Source organism: Chiloscyllium plagiosum, chromosome 5 (assembly GCF_004010195.1).
Source record: "Chiloscyllium plagiosum isolate BGI_BamShark_2017 chromosome 5, ASM401019v2, whole genome shotgun sequence".
In the NCBI taxonomy this organism is placed as follows: domain Eukaryota; kingdom Metazoa; phylum Chordata; class Chondrichthyes; order Orectolobiformes; family Hemiscylliidae; genus Chiloscyllium; species Chiloscyllium plagiosum.
Genome location: NC_057714.1, coordinates 110803901 through 110819051, shown reverse-complemented (window position 1 = coordinate 110819051; position 15151 = coordinate 110803901). Strand labels below are relative to the sequence as shown.

At 49.6% G+C, this 15151-nt stretch overlaps 1 protein-coding gene across 4 annotated transcripts in view; it reads right to left on the bottom strand.

Moving 5' to 3' along the window:
* The window catches only part of LOC122550139 (sodium channel protein type 2 subunit alpha-like), a 188908-nt gene that overhangs the window by 34971 nt on the left and 138786 nt on the right, over positions 1-15151 (bottom strand). For all 4 annotated transcript variants that reach the window (XM_043690780.1, XM_043690782.1, XM_043690781.1 and 1 more), the window contains one exon: positions 13845-14120. In XM_043690780.1, the coding sequence (XP_043546715.1) occupies positions 13845-14120 (276 nt within the window). The remainder of the gene's footprint in view (positions 1-13844; positions 14121-15151) is intronic.

The following is a 15151-nucleotide window of genomic DNA, read 5'->3' as shown; positions in this document are numbered from 1 at the left end:
GCAGTTAGGAAAGCAAATGCAATGTTAGTGTTCATTTTGAGAGGGTTAGAGCATAGATGTAATGCTGAGGCTGCATAAGGCTCTAGTCAGACAGCATGTGGAATATTGTGAGCAGTTTTGGGCCCTGTATCTAAGGAAGGATGTGCTGGCTTTGGATGGAGTCCAGAGGAGGTTTACAGGAATGATCCCAGGGGTGAAGGGCCTTCATATAGGCCCTTCTGGGCCTATACTTTACGGAGCTTAAAAGGATGAGGGAGATCTGATTGAAACTTACAGAATACTGAGAGGCCTGAATAAGGTGTTTCTACTCATAGGAGAAACAAGGAGCTGATGGCACAGCCTCAGGGCAAAGGGACGACACTTTATAACTGAGATGAGGAGGGATTTCTTCAGCCAGAGGGTGGTGACTCTGTGGAACTCATTGCTGCAGAGGGCTGTGGAGGCCTGGTCATTGACAAAGTACTTAAGATAGAGATAGATAGGTTCTTGATTAGTCTGGGATCAAGGTTTCAGGAAGAAGGCTGAAAAATGAGGTTGAGAAACATACCAGCCATATTCTATTGCTGGAGCAGTTTTGACGGGCCGAATGGCCTTATTGTGCTCCGATATCTTATGGTCTTATGGGTGGTGATGGGTCAAATTCGATTTACTTTGTTCTGTATGGACAGGCCACAGCTTAACACTTCCCACCATTAGAGTCATAGAGGTCTCTCCTGCAGGAAAAAGGATCTTTGACCCATTGCAAACCTCTCAGTCAAAAACAAGCATGCAAGTACCATAATCCCATTTGTAGGTAACTGCCAGTGTTGTGGTTGTACAGGAACAGCTTGGCATGTGATGTCACTATTGCTGGTGTCTTCAGCACCACAGCTGGCATGTTGTCAGGGCCCATAACCTTTGCAGTGTTCAGTAGCTTCAATTGTTTCTACAGAATGAATAAGTTGGGACCTCAGGCTAAAGACAAAAAAAACCTGCAGGTGCGGGAATCCAAGGTAGACAGGCAAGAGGCTGGGGGAACACAGCAAGCCAGGGAGCATCAGGAGGCTGGGGGAACAAGAGGCCAACAAGAGGTGAGGCCATACTGGATTTGGTTCTGGGTAACGAACCAGGCCAGGTGTTAGAATTGGAGGTAGGTGAGCACTTTGAGGACAGTGACCACAATTCGGTGACTTTTACTCTAGTGGTGGAGAAGGATAAGTGTGCACTTCAGGGCAAGAGTTATAGCTGGGGGCAGGGAAATTATGATGCAGTGAGGCACGACAGGCTGGGGGAACACAGCAAGGCAGGCAGCATCAGGAGGCTGGGGGAACACAGCAAGGCAGGCAGCATCAGGAGGCTGGGGGAACACAGCAAGGCAGGCAGCATCAGGAGGCTGGGGGAACACAGCAAGGCAGGCAGCATCAGGAGGCTGGGGGAACACAGCAAGGCAGGCAGCATCAGGAGGCTGGGGGAACACAGCAAGGCAGGCAGCATCAGGAGGCTGGGGGAACACAGCAAGGCAGGCAGCATCAGGAGGCTGGGGGAACACAGCAAGGCAGGCAGCATCAGGAGGCTGGGGGAACACAGCAAGGCAGGCAGCATCAGGAGGCTGGGGGAACACAGCAAGGCAGGCAGCATCAGGAGGCTGGGGGAACACAGCAAGGCAGGCAGCATCAGGAGGCTGGGGGAACACAGCAAGGCAGGCAGCATCAGGAGGCTGGGGGAACACAGCAAGGCAGGCAGCATCAGGAGGCTGGGGGAACACAGCAAGGCAGGCAGCATCAGGAGGCTGGGGGAACACAGCAAGGCAGGCAGCATCAGGAGGCTGGGGGAACACAGCAAGGCAGGCAGCATCAGGAGGCTGGGGGAACACAGCAAGGCAGGCAGCATCAGGAGGCTGGGGGAACACAGCAAGGCAGGCAGCATCAGGAGGCTGGGGGAACACAGCAAGGCAGGCAGCATCAGGAGGCTGGGGGAACACAGCAAGGCAGGCAGCATCAGGAGGCTGGGGGAACACAGCAAGGCAGGCAGCATCAGGAGGCTGGGGGAACACAGCAAGGCAGGCAGCATCAGGAGGCTGGGGGAACACAGCAAGGCAGGCAGCATCAGGAGGCTGGGGGAACACAGCAAGGCAGGCAGCATCAGGAGGCTGGGGGAACACAGCAAGGCAGGCAGCATCAGGAGGCTGGGGGAACACAGCAAGGCAGGCAGCATCAGGAGGCTGGGGGAACACAGCAAGGCAGGCAGCATCAGGAGGCTGGGGGAACACAGCAAGGCAGGCAGCATCAGGAGGCTGGGGGAACACAGCAAGGCAGGCAGCATCAGGAGGCTGGGGGAACACAGCAAGGCAGGCAGCATCAGGAGGCTGGGGGAACACAGCAAGGCAGGCAGCATCAGGAGGCTGGGGGAACACAGCAAGGCAGGCAGCATCAGGAGGCTGGGGGAACACAGCAAGGCAGGCAGCATCAGGAGGCTGGGGGAACACAGCAAGGCAGGCAGCATCAGGAGGCTGGGGGAACACAGCAAGGCAGGCAGCATCAGGAGGCTGGGGGAACACAGCAAGGCAGGCAGCATCAGGAGGCTGGGGGAACACAGCAAGGCAGGCAGCATCAGGAGGCTGGGGGAACACAGCAAGGCAGGCAGCATCAGGAGGCTGGGGGAACACAGCAAGGCAGGCAGCATCAGGAGGCTGGGGGAACACAGCAAGGCAGGCAGCATCAGGAGGCTGGGGGAACACAGCAAGGCAGGCAGCATCAGGAGGCTGGGGGAACACAGCAAGGCAGGCAGCATCAGGAGGCTGGGGGAACACAGCAAGGCAGGCAGCATCAGGAGGCTGGGGGAACACAGCAAGGCAGGCAGCATCAGGAGGCTGGGGGAACACAGCAAGGCAGGCAGCATCAGGAGGCTGGGGGAACACAGCAAGGCAGGCAGCATCAGGAGGCTGGGGGAACACAGCAAGGCAGGCAGCATCAGGAGGCTGGGGGAACACAGCAAGGCAGGCAGCATCAGGAGGCTGGGGGAACACAGCAAGGCAGGCAGCATCAGGAGGCTGGGGGAACACAGCAAGGCAGGCAGCATCAGGAGGCTGGGGGAACACAGCAAGGCAGGCAGCATCAGGAGGCTGGGGGAACACAGCAAGGCAGGCAGCATCAGGAGGCTGGGGGAACACAGCAAGGCAGGCAGCATCAGGAGGCTGGGGGAACACAGCAAGGCAGGCAGCATCAGGAGGCTGGGGGAACACAGCAAGGCAGGCAGCATCAGGAGGCTGGGGGAACACAGCAAGGCAGGCAGCATCAGGAGGCTGGGGGAACACAGCAAGGCAGGCAGCATCAGGAGGCTGGGGGAACACAGCAAGGCAGGCAGCATCAGGAGGCTGGGGGAACACAGCAAGGCAGGCAGCATCAGGAGGCTGGGGGAACACAGCAAGGCAGGCAGCATCAGGAGGCTGGGGGAACACAGCAAGGCAGGCAGCATCAGGAGGCTGGGGGAACACAGCAAGGCAGGCAGCATCAGGAGGCTGGGGGAACACAGCAAGGCAGGCAGCATCAGGAGGCTGGGGGAACACAGCAAGGCAGGCAGCATCAGGAGGCTGGGGGAACACAGCAAGGCAGGCAGCATCAGGAGGCTGGGGGAACACAGCAAGGCAGGCAGCATCAGGAGGCTGGGGGAACACAGCAAGGCAGGCAGCATCAGGAGGCTGGGGGAACACAGCAAGGCAGGCAGCATCAGGAGGCTGGGGGAACACAGCAAGGCAGGCAGCATCAGGAGGCTGGGGGAACACAGCAAGGCAGGCAGCATCAGGAGGCTGGGGGAACACAGCAAGGCAGGCAGCATCAGGAGGCTGGGGGAACACAGCAAGGCAGGCAGCATCAGGAGGCTGGGGGAACACAGCAAGGCAGGCAGCATCAGGAGGCTGGGGGAACACAGCAAGGCAGGCAGCATCAGGAGGCTGGGGGAACACAGCAAGGCAGGCAGCATCAGGAGGCTGGGGGAACACAGCAAGGCAGGCAGCATCAGGAGGCTGGGGGAACACAGCAAGGCAGGCAGCATCAGGAGGCTGGGGGAACACAGCAAGGCAGGCAGCATCAGGAGGCTGGGGGAACACAGCAAGGCAGGCAGCATCAGGAGGCTGGGGGAACACAGCAAGGCAGGCAGCATCAGGAGGCTGGGGGAACACAGCAAGGCAGGCAGCATCAGGAGGCTGGGGGAACACAGCAAGGCAGGCAGCATCAGGAGGCTGGGGGAACACAGCAAGGCAGGCAGCATCAGGAGGCTGGGGGAACACAGCAAGGCAGGCAGCATCAGGAGGCTGGGGGAACACAGCAAGGCAGGCAGCATCAGGAGGCTGGGGGAACACAGCAAGCCAGGCAGCATCGGGAGGCTGGGGGAACACAGCCAGCCAGGCAGCATCAGGAGGCTGGGGGAACACAGCCAGCCAGGCAGCATCAGGAGGCTGGGGGAACACAGCAAGGCAGGCAGCATCGGGAGGGTGGGGGAACACAGCAAGCCAGGCAGCATCGGGAGGGTGGGGGAACACAGCAAGCCAGGCAGCATCGGGAGGCTGGGGGAACACAGCAAGGCTGGGGGAACACAGCAAGCCAGGCAGCATCAGTAGGCTGGGGGAACACAGCCAGCCAGGCAGCATCAGGAGGCTGGGGGAACACAGCAAGGCAGGCAGCATCAGGAGGCTGGGGGAACACAGCCAGCCAGGCAGCATCAGGAGGTGGAGAATTTGACTGGCTGAGATGGATCATCCAATGTGGGTTTGAGGGTTCATTTGAATATGTGAGCCCCTCCACATCAATTCAAGTCGAACATGAATTGCCCCTTCAGCTCCCAGTTGAGCCAGAGATACCACTGCATTTGTTCCACCCCCTCCTCATTTGTCTTGCTGCTTTCTCTTCCCAATTCTATTACTCAACAATAGGATGAGTGAAAAGAAACATTAAAAACTGGTTTCTCAACATCTGTTTCCGAAGAGAAGAATATTGAAATTGCTAAGAAGGGTTACACTGGACAATGCGATTGGAGAAAGATCAAATAATCTGGAGTTACTCTGTGTTGGAGGAGACATTTTCTAGTCAGACTGTTCAGGGATGTTGTGGTACACCTCTGGAGAAGGTGATAAAGCCAGGCCTCCTGCCTCAGAGGTGGGGCCACTACCACATAAGACCCACCCCTTCCCCTCACTACATGGATTAAATAACTGCACAGTGGCTCAATTGTTGATAGTGTTGACTTTGTAACTGTTAAAAAAACCTGCAATCATATATTGTCTCTCCAAATCTAAGAATACCTAAAAACACTACATAGTACTTTTGAAGTGTAGTCATTATATAGTTCTATATATAACTCTGGATCTTTATTAATGTATTTCTCTCTCATAATATTTATATTTCTATAGATTACACTTCTGATACAAAGGTGCATTAATTATAGATATACAAATATGTAGAATAGAGAGAATAATAAAAATGTTTTTGAGATGCAATCATTGTATGTGTTAACCAGAAGGACTCTGATTAGCTCCTGTTTTCAGCAGCTTATCTGAATCCACAGAATTCACTTATCCTGATTGAGAATTGAAAAGCCTCACAACTATCCATTTAGTACCTGGCATTTCAGCATGTCTCTCAAAGCAGTATTAAAGATGCACGAGTAAAGAGGTAAGTCCGGAAATTGCTTTTCAGAGGTTACCTGAGGGTTGCCTTTGCTTTTTAAAGCTTACAATGAAAGCTGTTTCATGCTGTCTTATCAGTAGGAGGGCTGAACACTGAGCTATAGTTCTGCATCAAAGAGGGAGGCGGGCAGCTGATTAAAAGAGGGGAAGAATAATTTTGATAATTGGCGAGTGATCATCGAGGCACTTAATCGGTGGACATGATGTTGGACACAGTCAGTTTTTGCTGTTGTAAAGAGAGACAGGTTTACTGGACAGTTAGGGGCCTCTCTGTTTCTCTCTCCTCGGCTCACTACCATCCTTTTGGTTTTACAACATTACTGCCTGCAGACAGGCTGTGATTATCACTGGGTTAGCAGTAATCCTGAATCCTCAGGTTAATGTTCTGATGCATTGTTGGTTCAAATCCTGCCTTAGCAGAAGGTAAAATGTGAACCTTTGAAAATCTGAGATTAATAAAGATAGGCTGGGACATTTTTCTCTGGAGTGTCGGAGGTTGAGAGGTGACCTTATAAAAGTTTATAAAATCATGAGGAGTATAGATAGGGTTAATGGTCGTTGTCTTTTCCCTAGGATGGGGTATTTCAAGACCAGACGGCATATTTTTAGGGTGAGAGGAGAGAGAGATTTAAAGAAGATGTGAGGGGCATTTTTTTTACACAAAGGGTGGTTCACATGTGGAATGAACTTCCTGAGGAAGTGGAGGATGCGGACACAGTTACAACACTTAAAAGACATTTGGATAAGTACATGCTAGGGAAGGTTTGGAGGGTAATGGGCCAGGAGCAGGCAGGTGGGACGAGTTTGGTTTGGGATTATGTTCGGCATGAACTTGTTGGATCCAAGAGTGTGTTTCCATGCTGTATGACTTTATACCCAAAACTTTGACTTTTCCACCTGCTGATGCTGCCTGACTTGCTGTGTTCTTCCAGCCACCTGCTTGCTTGTCTAGTATATAACTCTATAAGCCCTTCCCCCCTCTCATTTATCTCTCCACGCTGGAGGCTTCCCGCCTCTATTCCTGATGAAGGGCTTTTGCCCGAAATGTTGATTTTCCTGCTCCTCGGATGCTGCCTGACCTGCTGTGCTTTTCCAACACCACTCTGATCTAAACTCTGAGGAGAAAGTGAGGTCTGCAGATGCTGGAGATCAGAGCTGAAAATGTGTTGCTGGAAAAGCGCAGCAGGTCAGGCAGCATCCAGGGAACAGGAGAATCGACGTTTCGGGCATAAACCCTTCTTCAGGAATGAAGAAGGGCTTATGCCCGAAACGTCGATTCTCCTGTTCCCTGGATGCTGCCTGACCTGCTGATCTAAACTCTGGTCAGGTGAAAATGTAGGGAAATAGGTCTGGATGTGTTATTCTTCAGAGGGTCGGTGTGGACTCATTGGGCTGAAGGGCTTGTTTCCACATTGTAAGGATTCTATGACTCTACACAAGGCCATAGTTGAACATGGCAGAGATTTTGTAAGGTTGTGGTGCTGGACGAGGCTGCCCAGTAAGGAAAGGCTGAGGTGCTGGAGGGAATTTCGAAGCAAATGGTGTGAGCTTGTCTCCGGCAAGAGTGTTTTTGCTTGACATGTTGATGTTACCTCGCTGAATTAGAAACTGGGTGATGGATATTGTGGGATTGAAGAATCCAACTCTTTTCTTCCAGCTGTCTCTAATATTCAAACGTTATATTCTGGGCTGCTATTAAGCTATTACAATAGAGGAGCACACTTCCAGGAGAATGCCATGCTCCAAGTGATCTGGGGTAAGATGGAATGTGAGCTCTTTGTATCCTCAGACCACATGCTATGATGAAGTGATGTTCCTCAAAGGAATACTGACATAACTGGCCATGAGACAATATTTAAAATTGAGGATGTAGCGGACTTTGAACTAACACAGAGGTTGATGCATGAATGACATTTGGTGAAAGTAGTGTACCAATAGCAGAATTTTGACGAAGCTGGGATAGAGGAAGGGTGACAACAAAACGGTCCGATTAAAAGTAATGTCCACTTTGATTTGTGAGGGGCAGAGGGCACAGCCTGCATTACTGCATCTAAACAAAGATCCCTGCATTAAAACAACAAAAGCAGAATCCTATCACAGTGAAGCACTTCTGTTTGCTCGTCCCTCAATGGTGCTAATTTTAGACTGCTTGTTACATCTGGGTGATTGAAGGTTTCAAATGCAAATGAGGTGCTGTGTTTCTGTGCTGAGATGAATTGGAAGAGGAGGACTGGTGTGTAACTGAAAGGCCTGTTGCTCAGAGACACACAAAGCCAATGAATCAAACCCACGAGCAGCGCAGTGATGCCATAGGGAGGAAGGTGTCAGGAAATGGTCTACCTTATAGCACATCAAGGCAGCTGGGTGGGAATAAAGGACACCTTCAAACTAATTTCATTATGCACACTACAGGCTCAAATTCTGACGTTGTTACAATTCTTTTAGTATTGTGCGCGTGAATGTATTGGAGATAGCTCAGGTGCTGCACTAGCCCACTGTTCCTGCTTGGTTGTTCAGATTTTATACCACACCCATATCCTAAAGCCAAACTCACTGGGGAGAAGGCATGAAGTGACTGTGTTTTGTTTGCACAATTAGCGCAAATATTTCTGCACCTCAGCTGCCGGCCTGTGGGCTGCAGGTGTCAATAATGGAGAGCCCGACAAACAAGGGAATGGAAAAGTTCAGAAGGCAAATTTTAAAGAGAGAGGCCTGCACATTCTGTTATGTGATGAGGCACTTTCCAGTTAATGTGGAGAGGTGAATTCCAACTATCACAGACATGTGTGGCTGCACATGGAGCCGTTAGGTCATCACTGTCTGATAGAGAAACTCTCCCTCCACCCACTACTATCCTTCCCTCTCCCAACCAGCCCACCCCCCCCCCCCAACACACAGAGACAGGTTAAAGGCTTCCTACACCAGATGCTGCTGTTGGATTCAGGACCTATCACTGTACTGTTCTATACAACTGCAGACAACACACGAGGTAAACACCAAGCGTGTTTCTCAGGGTAGCATTGTGGTATTGTCACTGGGCCGGCAGTCCTGAAACCCCAGGCTAGCCTTCCGGGCACATGGATTCATAATCTCCCCATGGCGAAATCTGAATTCACCAAAACCTGAAATAAAGAGTTGCCCCATTGTCAATTGTTGCTTAAAAAAACAACCCATCTGGTTGTTCACTAGAGTCCTTTAGGGTGGGAAATCTGCTGACGTTACCTCGTCTGGCCTACATGTGATTCCAGACCCATGGCAATGTGGTTGACTCTTAACTGTGGGCCCTCAGGCAGAGTTCTGATGCATCAAGAGACACACACGCACACGCGCACGCGCACACAGACACACAAACAGACACACACACACATGCACACGCGCACACACACACATGCATGCGCACACAGACACACGCACATACATGCAAACACATACACACACAGACACACACACGCACACACACACATACACATGCATGCACACAGACACACGCACACATGCACACATATACACACATGCATGCGCACAAAGACACACACGCCACATGCGCACACATACACACACGCACATGCATGCACATACACACACATGCACGTGCACACACACACACACGCACGCGCGCGCACACACATCCTGAAAATAACTCCACACATGCAGATACATCCTGAAAATAACGCCACGCACACACACATACACACACACCCTGAAAATAACTCCCCTCATTCCTAAAACCTTTCCTGTCAGTCTGGCTGGAGCACTGGAGAAGGAGCCCTTCAGTAGGTGTGAATTTGTGAATTAAGGGCCTCAACAGAGGTGTGGCCTTCGCTGCCTTGACTAAGGTCCTCAGAAAGTCAACAGCTTTTCACAACCATGAGCCAATGCTATAATTCACATCCATACAGCAGCTACCATGAGAGGTACACTAGGCCATCTGCACATTCACACAGTCATGCAATGGAGAGGGAGCGTTGCTCTTGGTGCCTTTAAAATCTAAAATATTATCTTGATTAGACTCAATGGCTCAGCCTCCACAGCTTTCTCTGTTCGAGAATTCCACAGGCTCTCTACCTTCTGACTGAGGAAATCATCTTAATCATAATGGTCTGTGACTTCTGATTCTACATCTTCCCAACCAGGGGAAACATTAACATAGATTGAAAAGGCAGAAACGTTTTCCATTGAGGTGTAGGAGGTTGAGGGATGATGTTATAAAGGTTTATAGATATGGGTGGGGGGTGAATAGATAAGGAGAAAGTGAGGTCTGCAGATGCTGGAGATCAGAGCTGGAAATGTGTTGCTGGAAAAGCGCAGCAGGTCAGGCAGCATCCAGGGAACAGGAGAATCGACGTTTCGGGCATAAGCCCTTCTTCAGGATTGAGGAAAGTTTGTCCAGCAGGCTAAGATAAAAGGTAGGGAGGAGGGACTTAGGGGAGGGGCGTCAGAAATCCTAACCTGCAATCTTCTTCCCGACCTCTCCGCCCCCACCCCAGTCTGACCTATCACCCTCACCTTGACCTCTTTCCACCTATCACATTTCCGACGCCCCTCCCCCAAGTCCCTCCTCCCTACCTTTTATCTTAGCCTGCTGGACAAACTTTCCTCAATCCTGAAGAAGGGCTTATGCCCGAAACGTCGATTCTCCTGTTCCCTGGTGAATAGATAAGGTCAAGTGTCTTTTCCCAAGGGTGGGGGACTTCAAAACTAAGGGGCATTTTTTAAAGTGGGAGGAAAAAGATTTAAAATGGACATGCGGGTCAAAGTTTCGTGTGTGGAATGAACTGTCAGAGGAAGTGGTGGATGCAGGTACAGTTACAATGTTTAAAAGACATTTGGATAAATTCAAGAATAGGAAAGGTTTGGAGGGATAGGGGCCAAGCATAGGCAGATGGGATTTGTTTAATTTGGGAACGTGGTCAGCGTGGACTGGCAAGACCGAAGGGTCTGTTTGACTCTATGACTCTATCTACTCTGCCCAGCCCTGTTGCAATTGCATATGCTTTAATCAGATCCCCTCTAATCTTTCTAATCTCTCGTAAATCCAGGTCTATTCAAAACAAACTCTCCTTATAGCACAGTCTTGCCACCCTTTGTATCAGCCAAGTGAACCTCTACTGTACTCCCTCTATGATGGGGATATCCTTTCCTAGGAATGGAGACTCGAAGAACACTTATTACTCCAGGTATGATCCCACCAAGTCCCTGTATAACTGAAGTCAAAAATCCTTACTTCTGAAGTCAAATCCTCTTGCAACGAAGACCAACACTTCCCTTCCCCAATGCTTGCTGCAGCTGCCTGTTCACTTCATTGACCGTGTGCAAACATACTCAAATCCACACTTCCCATTGAAATTATACTCTGCTTTCCACACTGAATTTTATCACCCATGACTCATCTCGGTAACCAGGCGAAAGTGAGGACTGCAGATGCTGGAGGTCAGAGACAAGATTAGAGTGGTGCTGGAAATCCTGATTCCTGATGAAGGGCTTTTGCCCGAAACGTCGATTTCAAAGCTCCTTGGATGCTGCCTGAACTGCTGTGCTTTTCCAGCACCACTAATCCAGAATCTGGTTTCCAGCATCTGCAGTCATTGTTTTTACCAGATAGCATCCGAGGAGAAGGAAAATCGATGTTTCAGGCAGGAGCCCTTCATCAGGATGAAGCCCTTCATTTGCCATACTGTATCCATTATAGACACATCCTTCCTTAAATAAGGAAACCAAAATGGCACCCAATCTCACCAAAGCCCTATATAATTATAGCAAGACCTCCTTATTCATTACTCTAATCTCCTTGTGATAAGGATGCAGAGCTTTGACTCTCTAATCTGCCCAGGTTATTTGCATAAGACCATAAAACTCTAATAAACAGGAACAGAAGTAGGCCATTCGGTCCCTCAAACCTGCTCCACTATGCATTAGGTTCATGGCTGATTCACATTGGAATGCAATGATCTGGCATGATCTGCCCAAATGGATGGTGGGAACAGGTTCAGCAGGGGGAGTTAGATATTCATTTGAAAATGCTGGGCTATGTGTAAAGAGCAGAGGAGTAGGACCAAACTGCCATCATGAGGATATATTTGAGGTGGTCACTTTGATGTCAGTGTTTAAGTTGACGCTTGAAGCTTCGAGAAGATCCCTCCAAAAAGTCGATAGTTAGCATCCAAGATCAGCAGGGAACAGGAACATTGACCTTTATCTCAAAGGGAATGCAGTGTGAAAGATAATTTCTCAACACTGATGTTGACAGAGTCCTCGGCCGTGTCCAACCCATATCCCACACTTGGGCCCTCATCCCCCGCGTCTCTTCCCTCCTGCAACAACAATAGGGTTCCTCTTCCATCTACCATCTACCATCCCACCAGCATCCCGAGAATCATTATTCACTTTTTCCACCAACTCCAGCTAGATGCCACCACCAGACACATTTGCCCTCCCCTCCCTTGTCAGCCTTCTGCATGGACCATTCCCTCCGGGATACCCAGACCTACTCTTCCTTCACTCCCTCACACCAACCCCTCACAACCCCCAAGCGCAGAAGGTGTCACACCTGCCCATTTACCTCCACCCTCCTCAGTGTCTGAGGTCTCAAACACACCTTCCAGGTGAAGCAGCACTTTACCTGCACTTCACACAATCTAGTCTACTGCATTTACTGCTCACAGTGCGGTCTCCTCTGCACTGGGGAAACAAAGCGTTGACTGGGTGACTGCTTTGCAGAACATTTATGTTTTACCTGCAAAATAAGACCCTGAGCTTCTAATTGCCTGCCACTTCAACACCTCACCCTGTTCCCTGTCTAGCATCTCTGTCTCAGGCTTGCTGCAGTGCTCCAGTGAAGCTCACCACAAGCTGGAAGAACAGCTCTACATTTTCCACTTGGGAACCCTGCAGCCCTCCAAACTCAATATCCAATAATTTTAGGGCTTGAGCTCTCCCATGTCCTTACCCCAACCCCCCCTACACCGGGTCTTGTTATCACACAGTCTACTATTACACACTGGGGTAAAACAATGAGTGCAGATGCTGGAAACCAGATTCTGGATTAGTGGTGCTGGAAGAGCACAGCAGTTCAGGCAGCATTACACACCGTCCATTGTTAAAAATCACACAACACCAGTCCATTGTTAGCAACTAACAGTCCTCATTAACAGCTATTTACTCTCCTAACCAGATAGTTATCCATTCTTTTGTCTGTGCAACTGTTCTCTCTCTGGTTTCTATCGTCATCTATCATTTACTCCTTTACCCCCTCCCCCACCCTACCTTCTGTATATAAACCAACATCTTCTTAGCTACCATCAGTTCTGACCTGAAACATTGACTCTGATTTCTGTCCTCAGATGCTGCCAGACCTGCTGAGCTTTTTCAGCAATTTCTGTTTTTGCTTCCTAAAGCTTTTTGGCACAATATTCTCCTGCATCTGGTAAGCAGAGCTATCGGTAAAAAGAGATTGGGAGGAATATGTGGGGGGCGAGAAATTGATCTCGCTCTCTGTGCACCTTTTCTACAGCTGTATCTCTCGCTCTGTTCTATTCCCCTGATGTACCTTGGATGGTAAGACCTGCCTGTACTGCACCCGAAATTAAACTTTTCACTGTACCCAGTGAAATCAAAACAAATCAAATAGTCATTTTGGTTTGCACATTTTCAGAGACAGTGCCAAATACCAAGTAAAAGCACTAGCAAGAAAAGTAGGGGAGCAACACTGTGGAAAATTCATTACCATAGAAGGCTGTGGAGGTCAAGACATTGAGTATGTTTAAGACTGAGATAGATAGGTTCCTGACTGTCAAGAGGATCAAGGGTTACGGGAAAAACAAAGAACAAAGAAAGTTAAAGCACAGGAACACGTCCTTAGGCCCTTCAAGCCTCCAGATCCCCCATCTAAACCTATCGCCTATTTTCTAAGGATCTGTGTCCCTGTGCTCCCTGCCCATTCATGTATCTGTCTAGGTATATCTTAAATGATGCTAATGTGCCCGTCTCTACCATCTCCGCTGGCAATGCGTTCCAGGCCCCCACCACCCTCTGCACAAAGAACTTTCCACACATAGAAAGCAGGAGAATGGGCTTGAGAAACTTATGAGATATCATAGAATGGCAGAGCAGACTTGATGGGCTGAATGGCCTCATTTCTCCTCTTATGTCTTAAGGTAAAATTATTTAACGTTTCTTTTGCACTTACCACCTGCAGCAGAGCGAGGTAGCCCATCATGACGTTGTCAAAGTTGATCTTCTCGTTGTGCCATCGGACTTCTGTGCTGTTGAGCATGTCGCACTCACTCTTGTTGTTGACAACGTGAATGGGAATTGCTTCACCACTGGTCAGATTCTTGCACTTATAGAATTTCCCTGCAAAGAGGTTGACTCCCATAATGCTAAAAATGAGCCAGAAGATGAGACAGACGAAGCAAACATTCATGATGGACGGGATGGCACCAATGAGTGCATTGACTACCACCTAAACCAAATGGATTGGGGGAGAAAGAAAGGTTGTAAATCTAGTAGGTCACATCCTGCAAGGTAAAAAGATCGAACTACCTTGTACCCCTCTGTTTCCTGGTACAAAAGCAGCAGGGTGAAACCTTTATGCAATCCTCTCGGCTCACTCCAAAACATGACGTAGAGGTGCCAATGTCAGACTGGGCTGGACAAGGTCAGAAGTTCACATGACACCAGCTTAAAGTCCATCAGGCTTATTTGAAATCACAAGCTTTCAGAGCAGTGCTCCTTCGTCCTGACTTGTGAAAGCTTGTGATTTCAAATAAACCTGTTGGACTATAACCTGGTGTCATGTGACTTCTAACCTTGACCCACTCCAAAACAGTGAAGAAATGAGAGGGAAAGAGGGAACAGGAGGTGGAGATTCCTGTTGAACCATTGCTACACGTACCTCTAATGTAGCTCACTGTCAGGTCACATTGGGTCGTTGACTTGTGGTCGAATAATTGACCAGTCGCTGTCTTGCTAAAGGAGGCAGAGTCAGTAACCTGACTTTAAGAAAGATTTCTTTTCTTACCATCCCACCGACAGTGAAATCAATGCAAAACTGTTCCATGTCCAATTACTGACTGGGGCCTTTAGTTAATCTCACTCCCGAGGTAGCAGGAACTGACCACTTTTATTTCGAGAGGATAACGGCAGATTACACACAGAGACTTTCTCCTTTGGATCTCTGAAATGCCACCAAAGGGAATTATTAAGTAAGGCACTTCAGTGGAGAAGCTGCGTTCTGAAGATATTGATCAAGACAGCCACCTAACAATACCTTTCTGTTTCCTACCCAGGGTGTCTTTTCTGCCAGTCCAAAGGGGTAACAAGGTAATAGAGACAGTGCATCATCTATAAACAGTTCAGCTCAGGCAAATAAATCAGACAACGAGATAAGACTTTAACATGCCCACTAACTGATAAGGAGCATGCAGTGAGGACTTTCTGTGGCAGACACATGCATTTACACTTTGTTATTGCTTTTTCCTCGATTCTTCACCG